General features: G+C 40.9%; 1 protein-coding gene across 5 annotated transcripts in view; it reads left to right on the forward strand.

Moving 5' to 3' along the window:
* Positions 1–4,853: 4,853 nt before the first annotated feature.
* MAP4K3 (mitogen-activated protein kinase kinase kinase kinase 3) overlaps positions 4,854–16,446 on the forward strand; it is a 200,282-nt gene continuing 188,689 nt past the window's right edge. For 2 of the 5 annotated variants that reach the window (XM_004436723.3, XM_004436724.3), the window contains exon 1: positions 4,857–5,194. In XM_004436723.3, the coding sequence (XP_004436780.1) occupies positions 5,099–5,194 (96 nt within the window). In that variant the 5' untranslated portion in view covers positions 4,857–5,098. Of the gene's footprint in view, positions 5,195–16,446 lie in introns of all 5 variants that reach the window. The other 3 variants (XR_015553666.1, XM_087436855.1, XM_087436856.1) reach the window with 3 other exon arrangements.

Here is a 16,446-nt window from a genome sequence, read left to right on the forward strand (position 1 = left end):
TAAGTCACAGCTTAGAGGCTGCTTCCTCTGTGAAGACTTCCATAACGTGCAAAGACTAGATTCAGTGCCCTCCTATGCGATCCTAGGAACTACGTGAAAAAGGTCAGGTGGTATCTACGTTGTCAATCTACAGAGGGTGGTAAAATGTCACTTGGGTGCTAAATATTGGAAATGTGATAAGAGCGACAATATTTTACATATCAGGGCTTCTCAAGGAATATACTATATTAGACAGAAGAGAATACTGTGATAAATACATTGGTGTGGGTGATAGTCCTCACAAGGGACGTGATAGGCAAACATTCTCAATCCAGTCACCACCAACATGGCCCCCCGCACCCCCCCAATCCAACCCTATGCATTTGAAAATATGTGTGGCCATTTTTGTTGTTGATGTCAGCATGGCTGGGAGCAGTATTGACATGGGTGGCAGGGATATCATAATGCATAGTGACAGTCCCACACATGGAAGAATTGTCCTACCCAAAATGCTAATAAAACCTCCATTTAGAAACACTGTTCCAGGAGGTATGCAAATCTGGGAGCAGAGCTGAATTGCTCAGAATAAAAGGGGGGAAGCTGAGAGCTGACACCTGATGACTTCCATCTCCACCCACTCCCCATGCAGAGCTCCATCTCACCTGTAAATAAATGCTGAGTACCCGCTTTTAAAAATATTGGTTTAAAGAAAATGTTAAAATATATATTGGTTTAAAAAAGAGCCAAATTATTAGCCCAAGCAGCATCTAATATCTCTTTCTCACTCTGCATCCTTGCACCCCAGTACTTATCTCACTATAAAGGAATTATCTGAGAATTTGGCTGTATCCCCAACTTGAGTTCAGGGACCATGCTGTATTGTATTGCCAGAACCTAATACAGTGTTTGGCACATGATAGATGCTCAATAAATATTTCTGAACTATGATTCCCAAAATTTAAAAATTAGCCCTGAAATCTTTTCTAAGTGTCAACCTTACATCGTATCACTGATTTTACATTTCCAGTTGAACATCTCAAACTTAACAGATAGAAGAAGAATCATCTACTTTGATCCAGTGCTAAAACCTCTCCCCAAAGAATCCTAGTTCCTCTTACTATGGCAAATGCTATCACCTTTTTGGGATGCTCCCAATAGTCTAAGCCGAAAGTCTGCCTGTCACCCATGTCTTTGCCTGATTCCTCACCTCCCCAAACCTGTCAATTCCAACTTCCAATTATCTCCTGGGTTCTTTCCCTTCTCTCTGTCCTCAGCATCCCTGGCATTAATTCAGGGTCTCTTATATACATTACTGCAATTGCTTCCTAAACCGTATCTCCATCCCATCCGCTTGACTGTCACCTTTTAAAACATCTAAAATATATTCAAAATAATAGTAATCAATACTTTGTGGGCTTACTGTGGTGCCAGGCACTACTGACTTTTACGTGTATTTTCTTTTTGACTCTTCATAATAGTCCCAGTTTGAAATAACTTCCCAAGGTCGTTCAGTAAGCAGACAGAGACAAGATTTGAACCCAGGTAGCCTGGCTCAGAGCTGTGCTAGGCTAGGCTATATAACCTCCTGGAACATTCTGCCATATTGTTTCACATATACATGTATGGGTCTGATTCTCCTCCCCTGGTGGATGGCCTAGTTGTAGTGAGTCTTTTTTGAGCTAACGCTTGCTGAGTATTCCTTACCCAGAGCTGTTGGTATACTGAAAATGTGAGTGGTTGTTATGAGGTCAATAAGCCTAAGAAGTAGATCCAAAGTGTTATTAGACAAGAGGTCTCCAGGGTGAAACTGAAAGCTCGTGCAGAGACCAAGGAACACCTAAGCCACAGACACATGAGGGACAGGCTAAGAGAAGGGTGATCTGGATATGCTGACAACTACTACTGCCCATCTTAGCCTTTATGTGCTCCCTACTGTGTGATGCTTACATGGGTGGGTGCTTTAAAGGGCTGGGGCTAAGTGGCCAGCCTGAAGTATACTACCTCCCCCTTGTTTGTCCAGCTAACTCCAACACGTTCTTCAAGATTTAGTTTTAGCATTATTCCTATCTTTTCCGGTCTGCATGAATGCCCCTCCTCTGTGCTTCTCACAGTTTTGTGAGACCGTAAACTCCTTGAGGGTAGGTACTGTGGCTTTTCTTCTCTGTATTCTACACCACTAAAATCTAATAATCATTGACTCTAAATGCGTTATAGGGAGGCAGATTTTGGCTTACAAGAAGAGAAATTTTAAAAAGTATACTGTAAAGCACAGTATAGACTAGTGGTTAAGAGTCCAGCTTTCATATCATGCTACCTATTCAAATTTCAGCTTTCTGTTACCTTGAGCAGCTTAATCTGTGCCTCAAAAAATGGAGATAATAATACCCGTCATCAAGTTGTTGTGAGAATTAAATGAGATAATACACGGAAAGTACTTGGTTCAGTTCCTGGCACCCTGTAAACACTTGTGAATGTTAGATTTTTTTTTTTCTATTATTGTTATTATGATCCTTCACTAGCACTATCTCATAACGAGGCAGGTTGCTTTGGAAGCAGTGAGTTCCGTTTTACCAAAGGTATTTAAGCAGCAGTAAATCCAGGAGAGATGTTGTAGAAGCAGTTCTTGAATTGAAAACATTAGATGACTTCTAAGGATGCTTCTAATCATAGAAGAGGGAAACTATTTCTCTGATTCAAAGAAAGTGTGATCATCAGTGTTAATTCTAGCAAAGTTGAGGAGTGTTAGAATACAAAAAAAGACATCGGATTTGGCTGTATGTATATATTACAAGGAACAAAATATTTTATTCTTTGTGAGCAGTTAATTGTAAAAGCCCTTTCATTTACGTTGTAACCCAAATGGCAAATCAGGGCCTTACAAGAAAATCTCTCTTTTCAAAAGGACTAGCTTGGCTCCGCCAAAATGGAATAAACAAAACTTTAAAGACTGTTTCAGCCCTACTGAAATGTCTTTTTCCTTTGAAAGGAGTCTATTAATGATGCAAATACAAAATTATCTGCACAGATGATAATCCTAGCAAACAAAACAGTGAAATCATTAGACCCTTCTTGTGTAGCATTCAATCCTGAGAATTTGGCTTTCCGGCATTAAAAAGGCAGAGAAAGAGAGCAGAACTGGTTCCTACTTGGGATAGATTCCTAGGTCTGCTTATCTGAATCCTGGGCTAATTATCCTCATGTTTGGTTTAAAGAGGCCAAACAATTCTCCACATGTGGACAAGCTAAAAGAAGGTCTGCACTCCAGGCTCCCAGCAAGTGCCTTAAACTTAAAAGTGAAAAGCATGATCCTTAGCCATGGAATAACATTTACAATCAGGAGTTTAATTCTCAAGATACCATAGTCTTAAGGTAGATCCTTCCAGAAGAAATCCAATGAAAAGCACTCATAGGGCACTAATTTAAGTGATATACTCATATTACTGATGCTTTAAAATAATTAAAAATTAGACAATTGAAAGGCTACCTTGTATAGGTGAAGAGATGGTAATTTCCCAACACCTTTTAGTCAATAGATACTCAGAGTAAACAACTTCTTTGAGAATGTAATAAATATGTAATCTTACTGTGAGCAAAAGAATAGAAAAGATAAAAATGTACGAGAGAGTTAACTGTAAGTAGTTTGCCTGACTATTATTTGATTACACTTATCTTATCCTTGACCCGTTGGGTAAGACCTAGTTTCTTAGGCGCCACCAGGCATTAGGCGATATCAGTGGTCAGAAGGTGTGGTGCCTAAGCGTATGAGGAAAGCATTTCTGAAGCACAGCTCCAAAGTGGTATTGCCAAAGTGGCCATCACCTACTCGATTAAAGATTTTGGATGCCTAGTGGGCAGTTTATTGAGAAGAAGAAACTGACCTTCCACATCCACATGCTTTCCTGGGAAGGTATTAACAGTTGGAGCTGGTGTCCACATAGATCGGACGTAATGCTGACAATCTGAGTCTTAAGCAGGGTGGGGCTTTAGGTAGGTAAGCCAAAGAGCTTCCGGATCATCACATGTGTACATTTCAAGTGCAGGTATGGATCTTATCCACGCTCCACCCTCAACCCTCCGCCACCTCTCCTTTGCAAGGTTGCTTGACAGCTTGCACAGGCCCCGCCCGGTCTTTGATAATCTACACTTCTCTGGTAAGGAAGGTCAATCACTGTTTCAGTTCTGTGCTCTGCCTGCCTCCCACGCCCTCCACGCGGGCTGGCTGGCGGCCGTTCGGCGTGTTTTTCCTCCAGAGCTTCCTACGCCCTACCCACTCCACATGCCTACCTGGCTGCCATTCCTGGTCTGTCCTCTTACGCAAAAGAGGGTGCAACCTGGCAGGCCAACACCAAGGGCCCGAGCTAACCCAGGGCGACCCCTTCCCCGCAATCCCAGAAAGTCTGAGGTACTCGGCTGTGTCCTATGTGTAGCTACTTCTAAACAATAAAAGTTTGGGACACTGGCTGTCTTGCAAACTAAAACTATACTACTTGCTTAGGATTGGGACCTGATTCCGCGACGTCAAACTTTGTCGTTAGGGGAATCAGAAAAGAATAGGAGCTTGTCTCTCCCGCGGTCCCCGGGGCGTCCAAACCTTTTCCGGCTTCGCTCGGCTGCGGTCGGGCGCGGGTCCGCTGCCTGGGAAGCCGCGGCGCCTGGGGTCGGGCATCTCCGGGCCGCCGGACCCCGCCGGGCAGGCGCGCGGAGCCGGAGCGCGCACGGCGCGGGACGCGCGCGGAGCCGGGGAGCGCTCACTCCGGGATCGCGGCTGCGCAGTCGGGCGGGAGCAGGGAAAAGGGGGAGGAGGGCGGAGGAGCCGGAGTAAGGGGAGGGGGAGGAGCGGCGAAGGCGGAAGCCATGTTGGAGTTTCACCCCGAGCGAGGGGCTGCGAGCGTTCCCCTCTCCCTGTGGGTGTGACCGGGGTTCGGCGCGGCCGCGGGCTGCGGGGGGCGGGGACGGTTGAGGCCGGTCGTCGTCGTCCGCGGCGGCCGCAGCGTGGAGCCGGGCGATTGTGACCGCCGGGGGAGCAGGGGGCCGGCCGCAGCTCCCACTCTCCGTGTGGCCCCCTGAGCGCCCCCCCTCCCCTGCCCGGGAGGGAGGCGGGGGGCACCCGGGGCCCGCCATGAACCCCGGCTTTGATCTGTCCCGCCGGAACCCGCAGGAGGACTTCGAGCTGATTCAGCGCATCGGCAGCGGCACCTACGGCGACGTCTACAAGGTAAAGGCGAGGGGCTGCGCGCCGCCGAGGCCGCGGGGTCCCACCCGCAGCGGGGAGGGCTGGGGGCGCCGCCAAGCCCGGCGTCGGAGTCCGCGCTGCCTCTCCGCGGGAGCCGCTGGCGCTGGGAGCAGTGGGGGAGGAGGAGGAGCGGGCGCCCAGGGCTCTGTGCCTCGAGCGAACAAAGGGCCAAATGTTGAACCCCGAGACCTCCGAGTCCTTACCTGAGCCCTCTCCTGGACGGGCCTCTCCCGGGAAGGGCAGAACGCGAGCGGGCACCTCCGATCGCCGTAGCGCAGAGAGGGTCTGGGCGTTTGTTGCATTGGCAGGGTCAGTGCGACGAACCAGACAGCAGGGGTTTGGCGTATGTCAAACCTGCGTGCTTCAGACGGACCTAGGATTGTTCGCTGTCGGTTGGGAACTGCTCCCCACCAGGCCCGGTGGTAGTTATTACACTGGGCATTCTCCATCGACAGTCCCTCAACCCTTAGCCTCTTAGCATCCGCATACCACTTTCTTTTAATTTTCCGAGTAATAACTTTCTTTTGTAAAAGAGATCTAGTTGGTATGATTTTTTTTTTTTTTTTTGGAGGAAACACCAACTTTGTTTTCTCCAAGTCGGCTTGGACTGTGATGCCTCACTAAACTTGACTTTGTTAGTGACACATAGGATTCAGCTTTTTTTTTTCCCCCAGTGAATTGAATACTTAGGGACGGTACTGGTTTGACAAAGTTAGAATTCAAAGTCCATTAGTAGTACAGCATTCCTGTTGTAGACGGACCACTTCTAAATGTGGGAGATAAATCCCTCTTCCCTGGCCAGCTCAACTCTTGGCCTCGCAGAGACTGCCAAGAAGGAGGATAGTGCCAAATGTGGCAGCAGTCTTGATTTAGTTGTGTATCTTCTTCCTGGTAACCGAAGTGGCCCTCCTCCTGTTTCACATAACACCTGAGGGCGCACAAAGAAACTTAATTTTACTTTGGAAAGTTTAGTCGTAACTTCATTTTGTCCACGTTTTAGTAATAGATTTTTACTTTTACTCCAGTGTATTGCATATGATAACTTAGATATTTAATACAGTGCAGCCAGTATTTTGCATTAGTTTTGTTTTGTGGATGATTTGCTTTCCATCGTCACATCACTTTTCCCCATAGACAGTACAAGTGTGTTGTGCACACCTACTGTGTATAAGGTACTGGGCGTCAAAGCGCTTGGATTGTAGCAGTAAAAGATAGGTATGTTCCCAAGTCTTATTTGCAGTTGATACTTTTTTTTAGACAAGAACAGCATTAAACAACCATTTAAGTATATTATTGCAGTTTTATTTTGTGCTGCAGAGGAGAAGAGAAGATTAGGATTAGGGTTATGAGAGCATGTAGCAGGAGGACCTGATCTTCTTTGGGGAGTCAGAGGCAATGAGGAGAGGGGATTATGCCAGATAGAAGGAGCACAATCTGTGAAGGCTCTGAGGCCAGAGGGAATGGGGTAAGGATTTGAAAGAATGCCTATGTGGCCTGAGCAGCCGGAGAGGGAGGATGGCCCTAAATCGTGCAGGACTCAGGTCTTGTAAGGAGGTCGTTGGACTTCTCCTTAGGACAGTGGGGAGCCATTGCAGGATTTTAAGTAGGGGAGTGAAGTTGGATTTGGATTTTTAAAAGATCTACCTAGTGCAGTGTGGGGAGTGGAGACTGGAGGAGGAGGAGCAGTAAGGAGACCATTGCAGTAGTTCAGATAAGAATAGCCGTTATTGTGTTTTGGAATTGGTGGTGATTGTAAAAGTTGAAGTGAGTGGATCCAAGTAACTTAGAACTGGTTAAGGGAGGTTAGTTATTCAGATGAAAAGTTAACTAAAACTTTGGTAATGTATAAGTCTTAGGTGGCAGTGTGTACACTAAGTTCTTTTTCAGTTCTTTACAAGAATAATTGGCCATGTATTTACGTGTTTACCATAATCAGAAAAAAACAGCTGGTAGTTAAGCCACATGATTAAAAAGTTAAAAAATTGAGGCCTGTAATTTCCTAAGGACATCTAAGTGCAATACAGGTATAAATTGATTAACCTTGTCATCTGTTTAAAATGATGATAATAAAAGCTAACATTTATAGAGTGTTGATTACTTGCCAGGCACTGCTCTAAGATTTTTCCATGTGTTAACTTACTCCTCAGAACGACCCTATGAAATAGACGCTGTTACTAACTCCATTTTGCGATGAAGAAACTGAGGCACAGGGAGGTTGTAGTAACTTGCTAAAGTTGGTAGGTGGCAAAGCCAAAATTCAAACCAGTTAGCTTTAGAGACTGTGTTCTTAACCAGTAGGCAGTACTGCTTGTCTAAAGACAGGATATAGGCAGATAATGTATTATCCCATTTCCAGTGGAGAAACTGAGGCACACACTTAGTTCAGCATTTGAGTTGTAGCCACACTCTGAATTAGAGTGGATCTTTAAGTAGTAGTTGGAGTACCTAACTCCTGCTGTGCAGCCAGGCCTCACTGTTTTTGTAGAGTCTGCCAAGTGGACATCAGATAATAGATGCTTGATCCTCGCCTGCCAGACTCTTCAAATACCAGGGGCCCAAAGCAGAGAAACTCGCTGTGGTTTTTGGCATCATACCCTCTGCTTGCTAAATAACCCACAGCTTAAACTATATGTGTTTTTGTCTGTAATCATGTTCATGCTATAAAGATAACATTTTTTGTATTTGTTTTGCTATTTTTGATTTTTCTTGTTTGTACAAATTGTGTTGATTAGAGAGGAGTGCATTAGAGGATTTGTTTTTAAAAGCCAGTGTATATAATTTGCTCCTTAATTTGTCAGTGTTTAAGTGCTAAAAACGGAATGATTGGATTAAGTAAATAAGTTAGAGACCTAATTATTTATAGTCATTCTTAGAAGGTTGGTGTTTTAAGGGATTTTTAATTTTGAAAATTGTATCCTACCCGATGTAATAATATGCTTATTATATCTAAGGTGGCATGGCTTAGTTAAAAAGCACTGAACTAGAATGTGGAAGATCTGGAATTTATTAGCTACGTGGCCTTGTAAAATCATTTAGTCTCTCACAGCTGTGTTCTTGTGAAGGTATTATTACCATCATATGCCCTTCTGCTTATGGTGTTAAATAAATGACTTGAATTTTACTCAACAAATAAGTTTATATTTTTTCTAGGCCAGAAGTTGCAATTATAAATATTTACTCTGCACTGTCTTAAAGTACATGAAAATGTAGTTTGAAAAAAGTCATACGTACTTTTAAATGTCCTATAACTGTGGGCTTTATCTGTCAGTCAGATGAAGTATCTGCAGCAGGGATTACCTAGGGACCTACGCGTTGACAACTAGAGAGAGCTCCGTATTGGGCCTCAGGAGGCCCATGAAGCCCTCTGAAATTAAAAGGCTTAATATTATGTATGAGTGTTTTTAGGGAGAGATGGCTTATAGCATATATTACATTCTCAAAAAGGTCCATGATCCCCCCCAAAAGAATGAATTATGTATAGGCTTGTCATTTGAAAGAGTATTTTTGGAGAAATTAGGGAGTTCTATACCAGATTACATTATCAACATTAGTATGATTGTCTCATGCATTGTGCTATCTTTTCTCAGGCATTTTTCCAATTTAATTTGTATCATTCCTATTCTTAAAAGCCTTCGTGTCCTGATGTTTTTCTGTTATTGCTAGAGAGAAGCACAACGTACTAAAGCTGGAGATAGGGAAAGGCAAAGGATGTTTTGAAGGAACAGTCTTAATGTGTTTCTGAGAAAGTATTTTATCTAGGCTTATGGCTTTAGCCTAGTCCCTGTGAACGACTCCTAGATGTCTCCAGCCTTGTGCTTTCTCCTGAGTTCTAGCCCATTGTCTCCAGCTGATCTCACAGACTACATCTTCCTCCACATGTGTGCCTCTCCCCATATCCCACTTTTGTCAAAAGCTCTAATATTGACTGTTTGCTAATAAGGCTTGAAGCCTTGGAACCATCTTTTACTTCTGGACTGGACTTCATGGGCATTTTCCAAAGTGTGGCCGGGGTGCTCCAGGAAAAGCAGTACTATGAGTATATTAAAGACTGAGAAATCCTATGGGAAAGGAACCTGTTACACTTTGCTTAACCCAGCAAAACTCCAAACTTACTTGACTGTGGGATTCTTTTTCTCTGTAATGCCTGTTACTTGTCCTTAGAACTAGTGTCTTGGAGAATGTGCTTTGGAAATAAATGTTGGTGTTGATATTATCTATGTATGTTTGGAAGCCATTCCCTCTGAAGCAGAGGCTGCAGTGTTGCTGAACTCCAAAGTAGCATTCACGTGGTAGTCGTGTAAACAGACTTGGAGTCTCTTATGAAAGCTGACTGGAGAAAAATTGAAGATTGGGCAGTAAAACCAGGAAATTAACTTGTATGTTCAAATATTTAGTGAATCATGTGTTGGCTTATTTGTAACTCTGCATCTTTCAAGGTGTTCTGAATAATATCATCAAACACTAATTTTTTAATTATAGTCAAGATTTATAAGAACCTTTCTGGAGAACTCAGTTTTGAAATCTCACCTCTGATGAGGGACATGAAGACCTTAAGCAGTTAGAAAAGAACAGCTGAAGGAAAATAAAACCTGGTTATCTGGGGTTATGCTCATTTTTACTTCTATGGAGGACAAAGTCTAGAGGGACCAGAGGAACTGATCCTAAACTTCAGAAAGATTGTTTGAATATTTAAGGTAAATTAAGGAAGAAATTCCCAGCATCATTGGTTATTTGAGATGGAAAATGATAATGGAACAGATTGTGGGATAATTTCTCTAGAGCACTTTAAAAAAAAAAAACAGCTTATCTGACTTGGATATGGATATGATTCCCTAAAGGAGGTACTTACCTCCAAGATTTGATCTGTATATATATTTACTTGTGAAAGAACATCCAATGCATTATTTTGTATTGAGAATGAATAGTTTGGTAGTTCTCTCTGGAGAGTACATTGAGCAACCATCCTACCTTGGATAGCTATAATATGAAAGGAAATGTATTAGGTTCTGTGGGTGGAGAAGCAAAAATGACAAGACTTGGTAGTCATTATTTACAGGGACATAAAATGTGTACTTGCTTTTAGCCATCATAGTTCGAGATCAAAACCTTGTTGATTTCCTCTTTTCTAGCATAGTAAATATCTTTTAATAAGTATCTAGACACTCCATGATTTGGACAACTAACGTCTCTGTAGCATAGCATAGTGATTTTAGACCTGGGTTCTGGAGTGCAACTGCCTAGTTTCACCACTCACTAGCCAATTACTTAATCTTTCTCTCAGTGCCTCAGTTTCCTCAGTTGGAAAAAGGAGATGCTTAGAAAAGTTTTTAGAACAGTGTCAGACATATAATACTTGTAACTGTTAATCACTGTTAGTACCTAGGGTTATTTATTACTATGTATTTCTCCTGCTACTGTCCTTTACCTGCCCTCCTCCTCATACTTCTGCCTCAGGGTTTTTGCACTTGCTGTCTGTGCCTGAATTCTCCCTCCCCCAATATCTGTGTGGTTTGCTTATTCATTTCCCTCAGGTCTCAGCTCAAATGTCACCTTTTAATGCATCTGTTCCTTACCACCTTGTAAAAAAACAGCCCCCCACCCTCACTTTCTGTCTTTACCGGGAGTGGATCTAGATTTTTGTAGGGCCTGAAGTTTATACAGTTTTGGGGGCACTCATTAAGAAAAATAAATTAGAATAAAAAGTTTGGTATGAAGTGAATATTTATTTAGGATGAGAAAAGATGTCCCAACAAATGCTATAACCTTAGAGTCAGGTCTTTTTCTTCTGAGATCTCTTTAGGCACTTAATCAGAAAATGCTCTCATAAAATGTTTCCTATTAGCAACCTGGCTGTTCCTCCCCACCTACAACGTTCTACATGTCCCATTAACTTTCAACACTCACAGAGGACCATGCAAGTGAGGGGAGCCTGAACTTTAAGTTTTGTTAGCTTCATAGAAAATTCAACTCGGCTCCTTACTCTTCCTAATTTTCATTATGGTATGTGTCACTTTGTATTTATTTATTACCTTTCTGCCCCCACTAGTGTGTGCATCCAGGGAGCCACTGGCTTTGTTTTCTTCCACTATATCCCCAGAGCCTAGAAGAGTGCCGGACACATATTAGACTCTCAGTAAATATTTGTGGAATGAATGAACGTACTGACATGAGAGGAACAAACCACGTGCTACATGAGTTTAGAGGAAGATCATTGTTTCTGGTTGGGAGAAATGAAGTTTTATGAGGAGGTGGCACTGGGCTTGACCTATAGCTCTGGCAGTAATGGGTACAGAATGAATTAAGCATTGTGGATTATTACTAGACCTAAGCTAAATCAGTGGGCTTAAGTGAGTATCTTCTGCATATTAATTAATGTTTATAACTATTATATGCATATGAAGATACTCTGTCATTTTAAACTAAAGACTTTTAGTGACTAATGAATATATGTAGCTATTACATATTGCTTTTATTTTGTTCTTTTGAAGATATGATTAAATTTGACTTTTAGGAAGAGGACTTTGTTCACCAATATCAAAAGGCCTTAGATTCAAGAGATGAAATCATGTTTGTTTTCTGCTTTAGCTTTGTTTTTTTACAGTCTTTTTCTGTTCTGGAAGATGCCACATTTCAGAGTTTCAGCTGCCTTGACCTGAGATTATAGGTTTAGATTTCTCATGTGGCAATGTATTGCCTACCTTAGTCCTTAAACTCTGTGGAAGAATTTTAGATTTCACTATAAATTTAGGTATGTTCAAATAAAACATTTATTATGTTTGTTTAAACTTTTCTTGGAAATTTGAGATGGTAAGAGAAAGTTCTTTCTGTATAAATTATCCACCTTCCCCTGCTCAAAGAATCTTCTTTTCATTGCCTAGACTAAAGTACAAACTTCTAAGCCTTACATTCAAGGCACTGTCCTTTTTGCCCTCTGGCCCTTGAGGATGCGAGTTTAGTTAATTCTGTTGGAGGCGGCAGGGAGAGAGAGGAGGAAAGCAGAGGAGGAAAGAGGGTGTGGAGGAGGGCCATTCAGGTGGCTGTAACTACATGGGTAAAGGCTCGGGGACTAGAAGAGAGGATTAACTAACGTGGAAGGTTTGTGTTGGGGAGCATGGAGAATAAGATTTGCTAGGTAAGGTAGGGCCAATTTATAGACTTCCTGAAAGCCCGGTAAACTCATTTAGATATGAAGTGGTAGGAGGTTAGGAGCTCTAAGGCTTTTCTGCAAGGAGTAATAATGTTGAAAGTGCTCAGGATTACTCTGGCAATCATAAGGAAAATGGATCAGAGAAGAAGGAAAGAAATATCTGCTAAATAGAATTTGAGATTCTCAAACTTCTTTTTTTTTTAGAGAGTTTTATTTATTTATTTATTTATTTCCCCAAAGCTCCAGCAGATAGTTGTATGTCATAGCTGCACATCCTTCTAGTTGCTGTGTGTGGGACGCGGCCTCAGCATGGCCGGAGAAGCGGTGCGTCGGTGCGCGCCCAGGATCCTAACCCCGGGCCGCCAGCAGCGGAGCACGTGCACTTAACTGCTAAGCCACGGGGCCGGCCCTCAAACTTTTTTGTTTCAGAACCTCTTTATACTCTTAAAAATTATTGAGAACCCCGAAGTTGTTTATATTAGTTATATCTATTGCTATTGACTATATTAGCAATTATACCTGAGAAATTTTTTAAAATATCAATTTATTAAAAAGAATAATAAACATATTACATGTTAACATAAATGGTTATTATTAACATTAACATTCTTTTGAAAAATAACTATTTTCCAAACAAAAAATTTAATGAGGAGAATGGCGTTATTGTACATTTTGCAGATCTCTTTGATATCTGGTTAAATAGAAGACACCAGATTCTCAATTCTGCTTCTTCAATCTATTGGGATATTTTATTTTGTTGACATATATGAAGAAAATCTGGTCTCTCACATGTATGTATTTGGAAAAAGAGAATATTTTAATAGCCTTTTCAGATAATTGTGGGTATTTTTCCTGATACTGCTCCACAACTTGACAATTTGTTGCTTTTTACAAGTTAGTTGCAGTGTGGAATCTAAGACCCTATCAATGAACCTTTTCTACCATTATGTTAAAATGCTAATTATTGGTCTCTTCTTTGACTTAAAATGGATCTTTTTTACCCTGGAATGATTTTTTTAACATCATACATTGGTCATTTAGAAAATATAGATTCATTGAGTTATCCATATCTTCCTAAAGTTGCCGTATATCATTAAATAATATCGAAAATCGTCACTTAATCTCATTAGAAAAGTCTTAAAGTATTGATGATAGATACAAGTTTCCCAGACTCAAATTTCTCTTTGAAAATACTAAATGCATCACTTGCAACAAATGCTGTTGGTTATTTTCATTGAAGTGACAGATTCATTTAGTTCATTTTTAAGGAATTGTCAAATATCTAAGCATGAATAATCAGTTTGTCAGTTCTTTGAAGTAAAAATGGTGTTCTGTGGAAAAAGTGGCTAGTTCAGTTTGAAACTAACAATCACACGTGCTGTTCTTTGAGACAGTTGTACTTCAGCGTGCAGCAGAAGTGCTTTGTGTATTTCATCAAATACAATATTAAAATGACGTATTCAAGGGTCAAGATTTAGTAAAATCAATGATGTTTATGCTTCAACAAGGGCATTCTTAAGGGAAATTGGCTTTTTTTTTTTTCCCTATGAGTGCATGGCAGTGAAGAATACAGTGACTGCTAGTACATGGTGGGGCGGCTGCCTTGATTCGTGCTAAGGCACTAGCAGTTTTACCACCATTGGCTTTTGCACTATTGATGCAAATGTCAACACAGTAAAAGGGGACAAATAACACACTTTATATTATTAGGAAACTATTATAAACTATTATAATAGTTTATATTATAGTATATATTAAACTACTAGTTTAAATAGTTTATATTAAACTATTATAAAATAGTTTTGACCTTTCAGACTCTCAAAAAAGAGTCCCAGGGACTCACAGAATTATGCTAGAAGATTATATGGGTGATGGGCCAGACAAGGCAAATAGAAGTAACAAATGGAAAGGGAGAAACAGGTGAGAACCATCTTGGAGAAAACTTTGACAGGGCTTTGTGAAGAAATATGGGCATGGAGAAAGATGATTTGAAGACTTCACAATTTTAAGCCTGATTGAGGAGCACATAATAGGCACTTTATAAATATCTGTTTAAATAAATTAATAGTGGGAGAATGATATGAGTTACAAAGACAGTAAAGTTGGGAAGGGGGAGCTATGATGAAGTTTGGATGTTTTATTAGAAAATGAAGAGATTTCTCTGAGACCTTTCATTCTCTTGCTGTGGTTACTCTAAAGAAACACTACTAATAACTTTTTTTCATTTTTCTGTGGAGAATAACAATTTTTTTAAATTGAGGGCATAATAGTTTTTAACTGTGAAATTTCAGTTGTACATTATTATTTGTCAGTCACCATATAAATGTATCCCTTCACTCCTTGTGCCCACCCTCCAACCCCTCTCCCCCTGGTAACCACCAAACTGTTCTCTCTGTCCATGTATTAGTTTATCTTCCACATATGAGTGAAATCATACGGTGTTTGTCTTTCTCCGTCGGGCTTATTTCACTTAACATAATACCCTCAAGGTCCATCCATGTTGTTCCAAATGGGACCATTTTGTCTTTTTTATGGCTGAGTAGTATTCCATTGTGTATATATACCACATCATCTTTATCCAATCATCAGTTGATGGACACTTGAGTTGCTTCCACTTCTTGGCTATAGTGAATAATGCTGCAGTGAACATACAGGTGCATAAGCCTCTTTGGATTGTTGATTTCAAGTTCTTTGGATAAATACCCAGTAGTGGGATAGCTGGATCATATGTATTTCTATTTTCACTTTTTTGAGGAATCTCCATACTGTTTTCCATCTGCACCAGTTTGCATTCCTACCAGGAGTGTATGAGGGTTCCCTTTTCTCCACATCCTCTCCCACGTTTGTTGTATTTTGTCTTAGTGATTATAGCCATTCTAATGGGTGTAAAGTGATATCTTTGTGTAGTTTTGATTTGCATTTCCCTCATGATTAGTGATGTTGAACATCCTTGCGTGTGCCTATTGGCCATCTGTATATCTTCTTTGGAAAAATGTCTCTTCATATCTTCTGTCCATTTTTTGATCGAGTTGTTTGTTCTTTTTTTTTTGTTCAGGTGTGTGAGTTCTTTATGTATTATGGAGATTAACCCCTTGTTGGATATGTGATTTGCAAATGTTTTCTCCCACCTGGTGGGTTGTCTTTTCATTTTGATCCTGATTTCCTTTACTTTACAGAAGCTCTTTAATCTGATGAAATCCCACTTGTTTATTTTTTCTTTTGTTTCCCTTGTCCGAGTAGACATGGAATTCGAAAAGATCCCTCTAAGACTGTTGTCAAAGAGTGAACTGCCTATATTTTCTTCTAGGAGTTTTATGGTTTCAGGTCTTACCTCCAAGTCTTTGATCCATTTTGACTTAATTTTTGTGTATGGCTAAAGATAATGGTCTACTTTCAAGAATAACAATCTTAAAGCAGTGTCTTTAGGACTAATAGAAACTGTTAAGGGTCAGTTCCTTTCTCCTAGCTCTTACTGAGGGATTGTGAGGAGGACATGCAAAGATGTATCTTCCTGTTGAAGAAAAATGCTACAGATTTGGAGGGTAATTGATATAAGGAATTAGTGAGTGGAACAGTAGAATATAAACTAGATGTTTTTATTCAGGCATAAATTTTTTAAATGTTTGTTTTATTCTGATTATGACATATACATTTTTGAAAGAAAAAATAGACAATAAGAAAACAGTTAAAATGATCAATATTCTAACTCTCAAGAGATAAATACACTTAGTATTTTGATGTATTTTTTCCAGTTTTTTTGTAGACAAAAATTTTACACTTGTATGCTGTTGTATATTTTTGAAATTATAGCTTACTGACAATCAAATGCATAGATCTTCTGTGTTTCACTTAGATGAGTTTTGACGTATATACAGCTGTGTAACCCACGCCCTTAGAACATTTCCTTAACTTCAGAAAGTTCCCTGTGTCCCTTCCCAGTCAGTCGCACACCGCCCTCCCCCATGAATCGCTATTCTAAGTGCTATCACTATAAAAGCTCTCCTAGGGGCCTGCCCGGTGGCACAAGCGGTTAGGTGCACGCGCTCTGCTGCGGCGGCCCCGGAGTTTGCCGGTTCGGATCCCGGGC

The sequence above is a fragment of the Ceratotherium simum genome, chromosome 11 (assembly GCF_057802395.1).
Source record: "Ceratotherium simum simum isolate JZ-2026a chromosome 11, ASM5780239v1, whole genome shotgun sequence".
Classification (NCBI taxonomy): Eukaryota; Metazoa; Chordata; class Mammalia; order Perissodactyla; family Rhinocerotidae; genus Ceratotherium; species Ceratotherium simum.